Source organism: Balaenoptera musculus, chromosome 20 (assembly GCF_009873245.2).
Source record: "Balaenoptera musculus isolate JJ_BM4_2016_0621 chromosome 20, mBalMus1.pri.v3, whole genome shotgun sequence".
Classification (NCBI taxonomy): domain Eukaryota; kingdom Metazoa; phylum Chordata; class Mammalia; order Artiodactyla; family Balaenopteridae; genus Balaenoptera; species Balaenoptera musculus.
In genome coordinates, this window is record NC_045804.1 from 5,475,563 (window position 1) to 5,492,772 (window position 17,210).

Below are 17,210 nucleotides of genomic sequence, written 5' to 3' on the forward strand. Positions count from 1 at the left end.
ATTATTTGTGAGAGCCGAAAACTAGAAACTACCCAAAAGCCCACCAAGAGCAGAATGGATACACCATTAGGTTGTGTGCATACAACAGAACACCATATGGAAATGAGAACACACATATATACGTGAATGGAGCTCACAGTCAGGCAAGGGCATTCAGTAGACTGGAAAATAAATAGGGTGAAATCAGCCCGACAGAGAAGAGCATATACTATACGATTACTCCATTTTTATACTATACAAAACAGAGAAAACGAATCTCTGCCGTTGGAGAGCAGGAGAGGGGATGCCCTTGGAGTGCAGGTAAGGGGTGGGGGGCAGTGATTGGAAGGAACCCTAAAAGGGCTGGTGGGAGCGGGGGGATGGGGGGCTGGTCCTGTTCCAGCACTTGATCTGGGTACTATTTTCATTGGTGAAAAGTTATCAAGCTGTACACTTATAAAATGTGCATTTTTCTATCTGCTTCGTAGATTTCAATAAAAAGGGTTTTTTGGTTTTTTTTTTAGGAAGTGGCCTAAGTTAGGGATATAATCTATAGCCACATGGACACACTACAGATACGCTGAGATGTTTATCACCCCAGTCCCTGAGCCTCCCAGTGAGGTCTGGGAAGCTAGTGCTGCCAGGTAATCATCACCAGCTACAGGCACCCTCTCCCCACCTCTGTGTGGCTAGGGGGTGGATGGAAGGTTCTGACCCCAGTGAGCCACACAAATGACATTCTTCTCTAGGCATGCCACGACATAAGCCAAGTTGGTCTAATCAACTAATTTAATCAAAGCAGACAGATATAATTCAAAAGTCAGGTAGAATCATCCTTTCAGCATTCCTCTGGATCCTGAAAGGAGAAGCATTATATGTTTCTTAAGATCAGTAAACCTGTTCTTCTACTTTCAGACATTTGTCTCAAGGAACTAATCAGATGTGTGCTCAAAGATTCATGTTTGTCATAACACTATTTCTAGAAGCAAGAAAAAGAGACATAAACTAATTGTCCAGCGGTTGGGGACTGGCTAACTCAACTGCAATGCATTTTTATGGCAGGATATTCTACAGCCATTTAAGTAACCAGAGTAATCAAAATAACCAAAAAACCATTTAGGGATAGGGAGGGGTACTTATAACATCCAGTGAGAAATGCTGGTTATAAAACATCACAGACAGTTTCTTCTCATTATGTAAAGAAAACAGATATGTCTGTACTTATGTATACTCAAATACAGCTGAATAAATTTGAACAAAGATGTTCAGTTTTCCTTTCAGAGAAGTGGGATCACGAACTTTTTTATTATTTCTTTCAGCTTTTCCATATTTTCCAAGTTTCCTACAATTACAACACGAGTTTTTCAATGTAGAAAATGAATCCTGAGTGAAGTTGAGCCAATGTTGCCAACAGCAGCAGAGGACAGATGCCTGAGTGTCTACTATCCCAAGGGACCATCACCACAGCCCCCATTCTAGTTGGGCGAAAACGGAGGTTCACCAGGGAGCGGGAGGGGAAGAGCCAACCCCTGTGCGCTCACATCTACTGCTGGCTTTATCCCCTCACGCTGTAACCCCTTCCCACTCCTCCCGCACCCCTCCTGCGGAGAGAGGGCTCACACAGCCCACCTGGGCCTGCTATCTTTAGAAGGTCCCACTTTCAAGGTTAGTCCTTGGCTGGTTCTGGGAAGCTGGCACTGGGACTGCTCGCCCCACTCCCTGACCAGTACAGGTGGGCCCCTGTGCCTGTTTCACAAACAAGGTGATTTGTGCACGACACCTGCTTTCCTTCTTCGAGTCTGGGATTTGGGTTGGGAGCTCAGCACAGATGCCCACGTGACCAGTCCCCAGTAAAAACCGTGGGGCCCGAGTCTGCACTGGGCGTCCCTGAGCTGACACATGGTCCACGTGTTACTGCATTTTCGTTGCTGGGGGAATGAGCACGCTCTGTGCCCCCTCACGGGGGGAAGGGGGCACTGGATCCCAAATCTGGGCACAGGTTTCTCCAGACCCTGACCATCTCTGTCTTGCTGACGCTATCGTGTGTCCTTTCACTGTAATAAACCTGAGCCAAGAGAACAACTCGATGCTGAGTCCTCAGAGTCTAGCGAATCACCAAACGCGTGGGTGGTCTCGGGGACCCCCGTGTGCCTCCACACAGAGAAAGGACTCAGCAGTTCCTCCTACTGGCCTGGGGATTACACTAACGCGAGACAAACGAGTGGCTCTGCAGCTCCCAAGGGGAAGGGGGCACCTCTGCGATGGCTTCTCCCTTTCTGAGGAGCCCCTATAGCATCGGCCGGGGCCACACGGGGCTGTGGAGTTCCACTCGGGTCTCCAGGGCCAGCTGGGTCAGTTAGACCCCAGCTATTTCGACTCAGATCTCGCCTTCTCAACGCAAAAGAAACTGAAGATGAGATGAGATGAGATAGTGAAGATATTCTGCCCCAGAAGGGCGCGAGGACGGGACCCCAGAAGACCTGGTGTGGCTGTCAGGAAACGGGAGGAGGGTTTGGTCACCTGTCGACAGTAACCCGGGACTCCTCGGGGCTGTGGGTCTCCCCGGGGCTGTGGGTCTCCCCAGGCGGGGGAGGGCAGTGGGGGAGGCCCCACCTCGTCGGCGACATCAACACTGCTTTTCAGGCTCTGACACAAGAGTGCCCGGCTGGCCGGCTTCCTAGATGGGTTCTGCTTTCCAGATCGGCCTCCCAGCACGCTTCCCTCGCTCCTCGATCACTTGCTCGCTAACCACCCCTACAGCGTCTGTGGCTGCGTGAGCCATGCAGGGGCTTCGCTTTCATCAAGGTATCCATGGCTGATGGTTCCAGGCCGTGGACTGAGGGGGTCAAGGTTGCAGGAAAGAAAGGACTTTCGGGCACAGGAGGGGGGCGTGGGGAGGGGAGGGGAGGGGCGTGGGGAGGGGCAGGGAGGGGTGTGTACGGGGGTGTGGCCCTGGGGATGTGAGTGGGATGCACAGGGCAAGCGTAGGGGTCTGGGGGGGGAGGGGAGGGAGAGGAGCGTGGGAGTTTTCGCGGAGTGTGTAGGAGGGTGTAGCGTGTGGCGGAGGGAGAGGTGGAGTCTGGGGGACCTAGGGGTGCAGGGGTGGGAGGGGTGGGCAGATGTGGGGTCTATAGGAGCCTGGGAGGCAGGTGTGCGTGTATTCATCCCAAAGAGGGTGAGGGAGTCCATGAAGAGCCTGGAAATGGGGTAAAAGAGGAAGCGGACAGACCGCCCCCCACCCCACCCCCGCTTCCTTTCCCCCAAGGTCTTTTCAACCATCTCTAACTCAAGGCCACAGGGCAGGAGAGGTACAAACCTCACGCACATCACCACCTGCTCCGGACCCAAGAGAAACTAGACGGAAGATAGAAATCAGGCAGAGGGCTCAAGGAGGCTGAGTACCTGGTCTTCTCACTTCCTGCTCCCTCTGAGTCAGGAGAGGGGAAGCAGGGGACCCAGGAGCACGGGCGCAGCAAGCTGGAGGGGACAAGGGGAGGAAAGGGGGCAGAGGCAACGTCACCCCAACCTGGAGCTGTGGCCGGCGGCACGAGCGAGTCTGCAGCCCGGCTGGGCGGAGGAGGGGTGGTTTCAGAACTCGCTAAGAGAGTCCCCGAGAACCCCCAGAACCGAACCGAGGCAACTCACCTGTCCGCTAGAGAATACGAACACAAGAGCTGCCCCGGCCGCCGTCATCCCCCAGGTGAAGAAGGTCCCCAGCAAGGCCTGGGACACAGGGCTGTGGCCTTGGAGCATGCTGGATACAGCTGTGTGCAGAGGAGCAGGAGAGGGTCAGCACCCGCGGTCCCTCCACCCGAGCTGGCCCACGTCTGGGCTGCTGGCGTGCACCCTTCCGCCATCCATCCCTCAGTGACCTCAGTGACCTCAGTGACCCGGCGCAGGTCGGGCGGCTTCATCCAGCTTCTCCCCGGGTACTGGAAATCATCTAACTCCAAAAGGAGGGACATGGGGACACGTAGGGAGATGCCAGAGGAGTAGATGCCACGACAGAAGGGACAACATTGGGAAATAGCTCCAAAGAGAAGACGCGCAAAGAATGTGAATTATATAGCCTGGAGGGAGGGCGCATGGGAGGGTCCGCGCCTGCAGCCTTCCGGCACATTCTGCCTGTTCTACCTGGCCTTGCCTATCGCCCATCAGCGGTTCTGTCTCCTCCAAACACAGGTGACTAGCTCCGATTCCCTCTTGAAGCTCTTCCACCTACACCCTGATCACACTTCCAATAGCTCCCCGGGGCAGTTCCCACGGCGGTTCCCAAGGTCTGCAAAGGGTACACGCCATAGACTGACCTGCGACTAGCCCAATAACTGTTCAACCACTGCACCCTGCGTGGGCATCGGATTCCAACTCAACCCAATTATTCCCAGAACCTTCGACAAGCCCCAGATGGTCCAGCTCCAAGTCTCTCTTTATCCGGTTTCCTCCCAGCATGCCTTCCTCCCCGCCCTCCAGCCATCAGACCCAGTGAATCCTCTGTTGCCCACCTAACACCAACTTCAATTCCACGCTTCCCTGATTCCTCTCCACTCCCGTCCGAGGGCACATCTTTGGTGTTTTCTTTGTGTGGGCTTGCCCCCTTCATCTTTTATATCATTCGTTGCTTAAAAACAGGGATGATGCTTTTTGCCACTTGACACCCCTGTAAAATAGGGCCTTCTGGCACCCCAAAACTATGTGTTGAATTGAAAAGGGCCAGCTTAACTTGAATAGGACACTCAGCAAGAACAAGGAAACAGAGACCCAAGGGGCATTTCCCCCAGTCCACTGAGCACGCTTGCTCCCAAAGCTGGGGAATCTCCTCTAGACTTGACATGTTTTCAATTCTAGCTCTAAAATGACAGGGAATCAGACGCTCCCTGTGGAAAGTTACGAGGCGGAGAAACCTGTTGGTTGAAAAGCCCTGTATTTTGGTACATAAACACTGGGACTCAGGGCCTCATCTCAAAGGGCTCATTCAGCTCGCCCCCCGCCCCCGCTGTCTTCCAGCAACCACAGGGCTGGACACGACCCCACTGGGCTCAGCCCTGCCAGGCCCTAGGGGTCTGTGAGGAGCCAGCAACCTGAGCTTGCAGATCAAAAGCTGAAGATTCTGCCTCTGACCCTGGAAGGAAACCAGGGCAGAGGGTGGAAGGGCCCTCTTATGCCACGAGGGTCAACAACACAGCAGGATTCAGACCTAGGAAGGCTGTGAGTCCAGGTGAACCCAGATAAGCCCAGGTGAGCCCAGCTGTGCCCAGGCTCAGCCGAGGTGCCAGGAAACCTCGGAGAGAAACAGAATCTCTGGATTCCGATTGGGTCCCCATAGTCTAAGTGGAGTTCAGAATGATGACTGCACCAAATAAAGAAAAGCAAATATTAAAAAAAAAAAAAAAAAAAAAAAAAAAACCACCTTTTTACATGTCATCTAGTTAAGGTACCCTAAAGACAATGGTTCGTGTTTGTCTCTAAACCGAGACATCTGGATCATTACACCAACCTTCTCTTTCTAGCTGCTCGTGGATAAAATTTCAAACAGCATTTACAAAGAAAGGCACATAGCTACCATCTCCTCAGTACTTACCGTCCAAGACAGGTCATAACAAAAAAAAACTTTGTTTTTCAGCGTTGAATGTGCCTTTTAACAACTACAGAAAAGAGGAAACCGTTTACATTCACCAACGGGCCAAAGTCAACATGGGTTTTGTGGGCTGGCAAACGAGTGAGCTCGTGGGTGTTCCCGGGGGCTAGTGGGAGGGGAAAACACCCTTCCAAGACTCTATTTACACCCGAGCACCCTGGGATGTAAGAAAAAGGGACACAGAGGGAAGACCAAGGCCGCCATCCTTCCCATCCCTACAACAGCAGATTTATTGTCAGCAACGCAAGCTCAGTGCCCCTTGGAGAAGTTTCTTCCATTTGCTGTTTTAAATCCTCACTACTCAAAGGGTGGTCCCAGAACCAGCAGCGCTAGGCGCCCTTAGGAGCTAAGTTAGAAATGCACAATCTCAGGCCCCACCCCAGACTTGCTGAATCAGAATCTGCATTTTAGCGAGTTCCATGGGGGTACTCTTATGCACATCAAAGCGGAAAGCACAGGTCTAAAACTGGAACAACTTCTACAAGACCAAGAACTTAGAAAGTGAGTTCTCCTGCCCTACGAGGGACCAGCAGGGCCACCGCCACAGAGACCCAAGAGGACAGAAAGTTTTCTCCAGCAGGTAGACCAGGAGCGCCTTGAGAGCAGGGAAGGTCAGCCAGGGCACCTCAAAAGCCGCTTCAGCAATGGGGCTCAGACTTCCTCGTGAGCTGATACTAATACATAAACCTGGGTTACTTTGCAGAAGGCAGGATTATTCTCTGCCTGCTCCGGCTTTAAAGATGCCAGCACCACCCCACACGTAGCAGCACACGGCTCCTGGCTGATAGAGGATTTATTTATTTTCTCTTCCTTTTAAACCTGTTACCCTGCTTCCAAGAGTCAGCTTCAAGATGCCAATGAAAAAGTTGCAGAGGTGGAAAGAGCACTTCACGAAACCTACATACATGTCCTGACTTCGAGAGTGGAACTGAGCAAAATGATTCGGGTTTGGGCTGACGTGACTGCGGAGAATGTTCTCTAATACCTGTCTACTCAAAGTGTGGTCCGAGGACCGGCCGACCTGGGGGTTGATTAGAAATGCACCCTCTCGGGCCTGCTGCATCTTAACCGCATTCCCAGCCAAATTCAAGGGGTCCCGCTGACCCCCAGAACCAGAGGGAGGGGACTCGGAGCAGCTGGACTTGTGGCCACGGCCGTTCCCAGGGCTCCCGCCCCCCCCCCCCACCGGCCCACCGGGAAACACTAAATGAAAAGGAGATCTTGGGGAACCACTGTCAAAGGAAGGCAGGTCAACAGCCTCCAGCTCGCCCTGGAGAGGGGCCGAGGTGGGGCTCCGGGCGCCCCTCCCCCTCCTCTGCCACCTGCCGAGGCCGCCCCGCTTCTCCTCCGACCCCCTCCTCTCCCAGGGGCACCCCCCTTCCAAACTGCATGGGGCTGCCCTTCCGAGTCCCACGCTCTGGTCGCGCTGGCCCCAGCCCCCGGGCCTCCAGCCCCACCGAAGGCGCCGAAGGAGAGAAAAGCCGACTCACTTCGGTGCCCTCTCAAGCCCCCACTCCACTTCCATCAGCCCCGCAGCCGCTGGCTCCCCGGCTCCACTCCGCGGTCACTTCCTGCTTCCCTCCCCGCACACGTGTCCCCCGGCCGTGAGGCCCCGCCCCCACCGCTGCGATTGGCAGATCCGGCCGGGAGAATAAATTCTCTGGTTCACAGCCTCTGCGGGCTCGGGAGCAGATCCGGGCGGGTGGAACAGAGCCCTGCAGAAACCTCTGCGATCTTCCAAGAAGCCCCAGAAACCCAAGGAAAGGACACCTTTCGCAACGTCCCTGATACCATTTATGTTGCTACACTTTGGCAGCTGAGTCCAACGCCCTGGGTGAGCAACAGGGCAGGACACGTTTGGAGAGGGTGGGAAATGGAATCTCCCACCATCAGCATCCTTCTCTAGGTCAACGGCCCTCAAACTACAGCGCCCAGTGGAACCACCCAGAGAGATGTCAAAACACAGAATGCTGGCACCCTCAGAGCTTCTGGTTCTGGAAGCCTGGGCGGGGCCCGAGGTTTTCTGTTCTGAACTAGTTGTTGCTGATACTCTGGTCCTGGGACCCCTCTTTGAGAACTGCTGCTTTGTTCTCCAGGCCTTCTAGAAAAAGACCATGGGGTAAGATAGCTAGATTTAGCCAAAAATAAAGACAGGATGCCCAGTTAAATTTGAATTTTAGATAAACAACAAATAGTTTTTTAGTGTAAGTATATCCTGGGCAGTATTGGGGAGATACTTATGCTAAAAACATATTTCATATCTGTTGCTTATCCGAAATTCAAATGTAACCGGGTGTCCTGTATTTTATCTGATGACCCTAGCAGAGGTAACCAGAAACACTGCCCATAATCACAGTGGCCACAGACCAGAGGATCCAATAGGAGCAGACCACTTTTGTCCATAGTTGTGGGCACTGATGATTGCACCAGATCCATGCACTGGGCCAGGAAGGGAAGACGGCGTGGTGACGGTACGTGGTTTCTGCCTTCGGGAGAGTCCCAGACCAGGGAGAGAGCCAGACCAGCTGTCTTAGTCAGCTCGGGCTGCCGTAAGAAAATACCACAGACTGGGTGGCTTAAACAATAGACATCTGTTTTCTCACGCTTCTGGGGGCTGCAAGTCCAAGACCAGTCCAAGATCAAGGTGCAGACACGGTGCCTGGTGAGGGTCTCTTCCTGCTTTGCACATGGCTGCCTCTCGCTGTGTCCTCACGTGGCCTTTTCTCGGCGCACGCACAGGAAGGAAGAGAGAGGGATCCTTCTCTCTCTCCCTCTTCTTATAACGCTTCCAGTCCTATCAAACGAGGAGCCCACCCTTATGGCTTCATTTAACCGTCATTACCTCCTGAAAGCTCTATCTCCAAATGCAGTCCCATTGGGGGTTAGGGCTTCGGCATATGAATTTCATGGGTGGAGCCCTCATGAATGGCATTGCTATCCTTATAAAACAGGCTCCAGAGAGCTCCCTTGCCCCATGTGCCACGTGAGGATACACAAGAAGTCTGGAACCCTGATACGGCCCTCACCCAACCACGCTGGCACCCTCATCTCAGACTTCCAGCTTCCAGAACTGTGACCAATAAATTTCTGTTGTGTATAAGCTAACCCAGTCTGTGGCATTTAGTTACAGCAGCATGAAAGGGACTAAGACACCCCATTTTACAGATAAGAAAACTGAGGCTCAGGAAAGCTCTGTATTGAGCCCAGGTTGACAGGGAGGTATGGGAAACCAAGCCCAGCTGACTCCGGAGATGGTGTTCTTCCTGCCTCAGACATTCAGGACTCACAGGATAGGACGGGACACCCTGATCGGCAAAACGTCTCTCTTCCCTTGAACCATGCCAGTGCCCTAAAGCAGGGTGGCCAACCCCCAGGAGACAAATCCTGCCATTTCCCATCTTTCCCACTGAACCCCTTACACACACACACACACACACACACCACCAACCCAAACATACAAATTGCCTCTGTCTTTCTTGCACTCACTGATGGTAAGAAGTGCCCGAGTGTTGCCCAAAAGAAAATGTTTCCTTAAAGCTAAGTACACTGGCTCTTACCTCCAGCCCATCCCCAGTCCATTCCCATTCTCTCCCTCCAAAGCAAACTGTGCCCTGCAGCCTCCATAAGCTGGGGGAGGAGAGGAGAGATGAGTGTGTAAGAACAAACTAATGAGCAGGGGCTCATTAAAAGGTGGTGGGGGACTTCCCTGGCAGCGCAATGGTTAAGAATCTGCCTGCCAATGCAGGGGACACGGGTTCGAGCCCTGGTCTGGGAAGGTCCCACATACCACGGAGCAACAAAGCCCGTGGGCCGCAACTACTGAGCCTGTGCTCTAGAGCCCACGAGCCACAACTACGGAGCCCACGTGCCACAACTACTGAAGCCTGCGCACCTAGAGCCCGTGCTCCGCAACAAGAGAAGCCACCGCAATGAGAAGCCTGCGCACTGCAACAAAGAGTAGCCCCCGCTCACCGCAACTAGAGAAAGCCCGCGCACAGCAACAAAGACCCAACACACACAAAAATAAATAAAATAAATTTATAAAAATAAATAAATAAATAAAATTTAAAATATAATAAAATAAATAAGAGGTGGTGGGTGCCATGCAGGCAGAGAGGGCTGCCCCCCAAACGTCCAAAGGCCATAGAACGAACTTGACAGTCAGCAAGGTATCCGCAGGGCAGTGGGATGGTGGCCCTTTCCAGAGGAATTGCTGTAGCTTGATCTGGTTAAGCAACCTGCCAGCGGCAAGCACCTCCCACTGGAGCATGGGGTGGGGTGGGGTGGGGCGGGGTGGGGTGGGGCGGGGTGGGGCAGGGCCAGGGGTGGAGGGAGACAGCTTCACAGGAAGTGCTGGGGGAGATGGAGAAGGGACAGGAGAGGGACACAAGTGGTCCAGCCCAGTGAGTCCTCAATCTCTTCACTGTTGCTTCTCTTATTCTCTCCTCCTCCCCACCCCTTCCTCCTCCTCCTTCTCTCTCTCTGTCTCTCTGCCCCTGCTTTCCCTCCCCCTCCCTCCCTCCCTCCTTTCCTCTCTGAAATCTTGTTTCTTTTAGGAGGTACTGCAGCAATTAAGCACAGGCTTTGGAATCTGACAGCCCAGGAAGAAGCCCAGCTTGGCACGTGAGTTTCCTTGGACAAATTCCCCAACCCCTCTCAGCCTCAGTGTCCCCATCCTGGGTCTGGGCGTCATCACCCTGTGCTCTCTCTACAGGTGACTGCAACTGGAACAAAGCGCCTACCATCCAGCAGGGCACCCATCACGGCAGGCTGAACGATCATTATCCCTCGACCCTCACTCCCTCCTTCATTTATTCACTCATTCATTTATCCAGTGGATATGTCATGGGCCTCTGTTGGCTCTGCTGGGCCCTGGCACACGGAAATCAGCTACACACAGATAGTGTGGCCTGGCCCAGCCTCTCAGGCCTCTCATTTCTTTCCCTTTCCTGAAGTCTGACCACTGATGCATCATGAGGACCGAGATAAGCCTGGGGCGCAGGTTCCTTCCAAGTGCGGATGGTAAACCCAGCTGAACTGGCACTGATATCCTGAAGGGATTAAGGAAGTGAAAGTAATAGGAAGTTCAAAGAAGTGCTATTGAAATGTCAGGGGTTTTTTGTTGTTCTTTTAGGGGATTTTCTAAGTATGCCCCACCCATACATCCAGAATTCATCCACTTTGCCCAAAATAACAGCTCTGACTCATCATCCTGCCCTGATTCCCATTGTGCATCCCCCCCTCCCCCGCCACCAGTCTGTCCTCCAAACAGCAGCCAAAGTGATTTTTTAAAGACGGAAGTCCAACCACATCAGTCTACTACTGCAAAGCCTCTGAGAGCTCCTCCTTGCCTTTGGAGTAAACTAGTGGGTAGAGGCCAGGGTTGCTGCTAAACATCCACCACTACTCACAGCCTCCACAGCAAAGAGTTATCTGACCCAAAAGGTCAATAGTGCCAAGACTGAGAAGCCCTAGTGTAATCCCATAAAATAAATCTTCTTAGTATGAAGTGATGACAAAACTCACTCTTTAAAATTTAACACACCCTTCAAGAAGCATCCAGCCTCAGTCAAGGCACTAGTTAGCATTTGATTCACCCTAAAACGCAAGAAAGAAGAGAACCAACTGTCCAGCCAATCTTTATACTCCAATCACTGCAAAAATACACCTACAATCAAACCTCCTAGGCGCTCAATTCCCTCGACCCTTCTGGGTTTTGATTATTTAAGGTTCTGATGTCAGGACACTATGACATCACAGGGCTTCCTAAATGGAAATGCCTGGAACGGCTTTGGCAGGTGGAACAGGTCTAATTGCCCTTAACATTTGCTCTCCAATGTGACTGATAAACTGAGGAAGAGGAGATTCTAACCCACCTTTTATCTAAGCACCATCCAAAAGAGCCAACAGCGACTTGACGCCACTTTTCTCAGCCTCGTACAGGGAAGAGCTGCCCTCAAGGGCTTGGGGGGGAAATGGACTCAGCAAGCACATCCCTTCTCACCTTTGTCTAACTGATTAATTCTGAACCTGCACCAGCTATGTTGGAGGGAGGGTATAGAAGTACAGGTTCTCTAAATGTCCATGGACAGATGAATGGATAAAGAAGATGTGGTACATATATACAATGGAATACTACTCAGCCATAAAAAAGAATGAAATAATGCCATTTGCAGCAACATGGATGGACCTAGAGATGATCATACTAAGTGAAGTAAGTCAGACAGAGAAAGACAAATACCATATGATATCACATATATATGGAATCTAAAAAGTGAACTTATTTACAAAACAGAAATAGACTCACAGGCATAGAAAACAACCTTATGGTTAACAAAGGGGAAAGCAGAGGGGAGGGATAAATTAGGAGTTTGGGTTTAACACATACGCACTACTATATATAAAATAGATAACCAACAAGGGCCTACTGTATAGGACAGGGAACTCTACTCAATATCTTGTAATACCCTATAATGGAAAAGAATCCGAAAAAGAATAGATTTATATATATGTATAACTGAATCACTTTGCTATACACCTGAAACTAACCACATTGTAAATCAACTATACTTCAATTAAAAATAAATAAATAAATTTTAAAAAGACAGTAATATTTCAACCCCCCCCCCAAAAAAAAAAAGAAAAAGAAAAAAAAGAGAAGTGCAGGTTCTACTGACTTTATACAAACCTATTATCGGGAGAGAAGTTTCCAGTAAGCTCAACCACCAGCTTAATTAAGATATGGAATTACTAGGTAAAAACCACCACTGATTAAATACGAAATCAACCCTGTCTCCGAGATGATCACTGGCATAAATCCACTTCCCATCTTTTCCACATTGGCTTCAAACAACTCTCCTGGCATCTCATAAGTAATTCTATGGAGTCTACTGTGCTCGGTTTTATTCAGGGGAATCACTGAACAAGTAAACTCTACTTCAAGCCTGTTCCTTTAGAGCCCTGTGGATCACACAAATAGCCTGTTGGTTCACTCACTCACTCAGCAAACGTTTGCTGCACACCTACTATGTGACAGGCATGTCTGAGGCACTGGATACACATCAGCAAAGGACACAGAGACAACCTGTGCCCTCATGACGTTGCCAGCGCAGACGCTGCAGGCATTGCCTTGAGTGTGTGTTATAAATTAAGGCTTATGATGAAAGCTGTTATACAGTATTATTCGGCTGCTTCGTCCCTTTTCTCCTTTATTCTCCAGGAAAGAAACACCCATGCCTTCCACTGCTGGGCAATCTCCCCAGCCAGAGAGGAAAACTCAGCAGGAGAAAACCTCCTTCTTTTGGTGGATAGAGAGGCAACTGACCCACACAGCCCAGCTTGGGGCCCTCACCTGCAAGGGGGCTGCTGGGAGCAGAGAGTGTCCCAGGTGGCGAGGACACCAGGGGACATGCCAACATCAGCATTGCTGATACTTGCCGAAGAGGCCTCGGAAGAAAAGGAACTCAATCTAAGATTGATTTTTTTTTTTTTTGGATTCTAAAGGAATATTCACTTGAATACCAACATTTCTCATTTTTTTCTTCAAGGGGCACCTTAAAACGGCATGAACTTCAGAACCCACAAAACCTGATGTGCCCCAGGTGGAAGATTTGAAGATCTGAAGTGTTGGGAGATCTGAAGCTGGAAAACAGCTTTCTTCGGCAGCCAGAACAGTGCCCTTGCCCACGCCCCCGCCAAGATGTTCACATTCTAATCCCCGAAACCTGGGTGTGTTACTCGACTGGCAAAAGGGTCTTTGCTGATGTGACTGAGGATCTCGAGATGGGAAGATTATGCCAGATTACCCGGGTGGGACCCTGTAATGACAAAGGTTCCTCATAAAGGAAGAGAGGGAGGCAGCACGTCAGAGTGAGAGAAGGCGGAGGTCAGAGTAGTGCAGCCACAAGCCAAGGAATGCGGGCAGCCTCTAGAAACTGGAAAAGGCAAGGACCCCTTAGAAGCTCCAGAAGGAACACGTGGCCTTGCACTTTGATGTTAGCCCTTCCGACATCCACAACAGTAATGATTTATGTTGTCTGAAGCCACTAAGTTTGTGATGATTTGCTACAGCAACCATAGGAAACGAATACACTTCTTTTACCTGGAAGCATCTAATTTCACTGACACCTTTCCCCAGTGGAACTATGGACCACCAGGACCCTCACCCTCAGTCCACTAGGCAGGACCAACTACATAATTTTGGGGGTCTGGTGCAAAAGGAAAATGGGAGGCCCCTTAATCAAAAGGCAGTGGGGGGAATGGCCATTAAAAGTATTAAAATATAAAGCCTTTTCCTTTTCTCTGCATCTGCTCACTGCAGACTCCATGGTCCCATCAGACTTTGCTTATAAAACACAAGTTCAGAGATAAAATTATTAGGCATCTCAGGACAGTGACAGCAGAGCATTAACCCAGGCATGGAGCCTTTGGTGGGTGCGGGGGTGGGGGCGGCGGGTGTGGAGTCAGGCCAGGGTTGGTTATTCAGCAAAAAAGTCCACAGAGAGATTGAGAACTAGGATGTTGAAGATGGAGGGAAAGTACAGACAAGACCACAACTAGAGGCCAAAGTCATCAAAGCCAGCCCAGGGAGGGAAGCCGTAGACACCCCAGGAGACGGGAAACAGGGGCTGGACACCCCACAGAGGGAGCCTGTGGTCTGGGAAGGAGATATTCCAGTTCCTACTGGGAAGGAGAGATTAGGCAAGAAAACAAGCAGGAGCATCTCAGCAACCAGAAACCAGTGGACCAGTATCCGGGGTCTCCAAGTTTTCCAGGGGCCTATGAAATGGTTACGAACTGAAAAAAAACATATTGGGTTTTGGTTCCCAAAAAACAAACGGTAGAAATTTAAATTAACAAGTGTTTAACGCAATGTCTATAAAACCTTGTTAATTGTTGACTTTGGTACTCATAAAAATTTAATTACATTCGGAAAACAATCTCTTAGTGTTTCTCCCTTCAAGAGAATTCCTAAGTAGGCACAATAATGGCCAAGAAATCACAACCAGTCATAAATTAAATAAGCTTCGAGACAAATCATTTCAAAAGCAAAATTATAAAAAAATCTTTCTGATTATGTTATGGGGGTGGGGGGCAATTACTTAACGTGGAATGTGGGAGCATTTTAATATGCTTGGGGCAATATGGGGTGAGATCTTCAAAAGCAGGAGTCGTTTAGGGAGCTACAAAGATCTTAAGAGGCCCCAGGGAATGGGGAGGAAGGCTGGATTCCAAGAAGCTTTATTTCTTTCTCCGAGTAGGAGCAGAAACAAAACTCATTTCATGTGGATTTGCTGTAGTTTGCCGACGGTTGGTGATAGGGACAAAGTAGGGCTGGGTGAACCTACCCGGAAAGGGTGATTGTTTCCTGTTGGTGATAGGGACAAAGTAGGGCTGGGTGAACCTACCCGGAAAGGATGATTGTTTCCTACTGTCACCATCGTCCCCAGGGAATGGGACCAGTAAGAAGGAAGGAAGCAAAGGAGGAAGGGAAGGATGGAGGGAGGGAGGGACAAAACCACCTCTCTGTGCTCATGCGAACTATCTCAACCTAACAGGGAGGTTTCCTAATTCGGTTTCCATTCTTGGACTTCTTATGGGTGAACTGTGCAACCCCCAAGTTCACATATTAGAGTCCTAACCCCCAGTTCCTCAGAATGTGACCTTATTCCTAGACAGAGTCTTCCCGGAGGTAATCAAGTTAAGGTGAAATCATTAGGATGGGCTCTAACCCAACAGAGCTGGTGTCCCTATAAAAAGGAAATGTGGACACAGAGACACACACCGAGGAAAGACAACATGAAGAGACGTGGGGAGAAGGCAGCCATCCACACGCCTGGGAGAGAGCCTGGCCAGACCCTTGCCCACGGCCCTCAGGAGGGACCAAGCCTGCCGACACCCTGACTGGGGGCTTCTGGTCTCCGGAACAGTGAGACAGTAAATTTCTGTTGTTTCAGTCACGGTCTGTGGTATTTTGTTACAGCAGCCCTAGCAAACTAACACAGGGCTAAAGGTCACTGTAGGCCACACCATAAAATTTAGCGCCAGGAAGAACCTCCAAGAGCCTCTGGCCCCGGCCCCTCGCTTCACAGATGGAACCCTGGACGCAGAGCTGGAACCCACACCTCCCACCAGCCCCATTTCTCCCATGTCTCACACATTTGTGAGTCCCTAATCCTCCCGGGCTGTCGGATCAGAGTCCTAGCTTTCTGGCCCAACCATGAAAATGATTATTGTAAGCAAGACTACAGGGAAACGGGTCAGAATACCAAAGTTCGGGCTTCCCTGGTGGCGCAGTGGTTGAGAATCCGCCTGCCAATGCAGGGGACACAGGTTCAAGCCCTGGTCTGGGAAGATCCCACATGCCGTGGAGTAACTAAGCCCTTGCGCCACAGCTGCTGAGCCTGCGCTCTAGAGCCTGCGAGCCACAGCTACTGAAGCCCGCACGCCTAGAGCCCGTGCTCCGCCACAAGAGAAGCCACGACAATGAGAAGCCCGCACACGGCAATGAAGAGTAGCCCTCGCTCGCCACAACTAGAGAAAACCCGCGCGCAGCAACAAAGACCCAACGCAGGCAAAAATAAAGAAAGAAAGAATACCAAATGTCATAAAAATGTTTCGAGTACTTTCCAGGCGGACCCACTAACAAACAACTGACATTCCCAACCCCCGTCTTAAACGAACCTGCAAGCAAGAGGTACGAATACTATAGTTATTTTCATGGTGAGACAGACTTCTACAACTATTTAAAAATACTATTTCACTGAGGCTTCACACAGACTCACCCTGGCCTTTTACCCAAAGTTGTTGTAATTGGTGAGGTTTTACAGTCCTGCGACATATTCTGGAAGCATCAGCCGGGACTTGAAACAGGTAGCAATACAGACAGAAAACCTTACACATAAGAGGCACTCAGAAAAAAAAAATCATTTGTCTAATTAAATGGAATGATAGAGCCATGCAAACTGTCCTGGACCCTCTGTTTCCGCTAATGGGGTTGATCCGTCAGTGTGATTTCCCAGGAACTCGCTTAATAAAATGATTTAAAATATAGGGAGGAGGGCTTCCCTGGTGGCGCAGTGGTTCAGAATCTGCCTGCCAATGCAGGGGACACGGGTTCGAGCCCTGGTCTGGGAAGATCCCACGTGCCACGGAGCAACTGGGCCCGTGAGCCACAATTACTGAGCCTGCGCGTCTGGAGCCTGTGCTCCGCAACAAGAGAGGCCTCGATAGAGGCGCGGCACGCGCACCACGATGAAGAGTGGCCCCCGCTTGCCACAACTAGAGAAAGCCCTCACACAAAAACGAAGACCCAACACAGCCATAAATAAATAAATAAATAAAATTTAAAATATAGGGAGGAGAAAAGATATTGATCACTCTAACGCTCAACAAAAGAAGGATAGTTCAATACATTACAGAACATAAAGGCAGTAGACTTTCAGGCAGTTAGTCAAAACGATAAACACTGTAGCAGCAGAGGAAATAATACATGATATGGTGCTTTGTGAAAGAAGTAATATACAAAAATATATGCCATTTGTTATTACAATGGCAAAAAATACACAAATAACAGAAAATTAAAATTCATACAAAT

At 50.4% G+C, this 17,210-nt stretch overlaps 1 protein-coding gene across 8 annotated transcripts in view; it reads right to left on the reverse strand.

The window, feature by feature from the left end:
* The window catches only part of SLC39A11 (solute carrier family 39 member 11), a 423,988-nt gene that overhangs the window by 334,505 nt on the left and 72,273 nt on the right, over nt 1–17,210 (reverse strand). For 5 of the 8 annotated variants that reach the window (XM_036835763.1, XM_036835759.1, XM_036835758.1 and 2 more), the window contains exon 2: nt 3,625–3,743. In XM_036835763.1, the coding sequence (XP_036691658.1) occupies nt 3,625–3,732 (108 nt within the window). In that variant the 5' untranslated portion in view covers nt 3,733–3,743. Of the gene's footprint in view, nt 1–3,624; nt 3,744–7,104; nt 7,195–17,210 lie in introns of those variants that run through there. The other 3 variants (XM_036835766.1, XM_036835765.1, XM_036835762.1) reach the window with 1 other exon arrangement.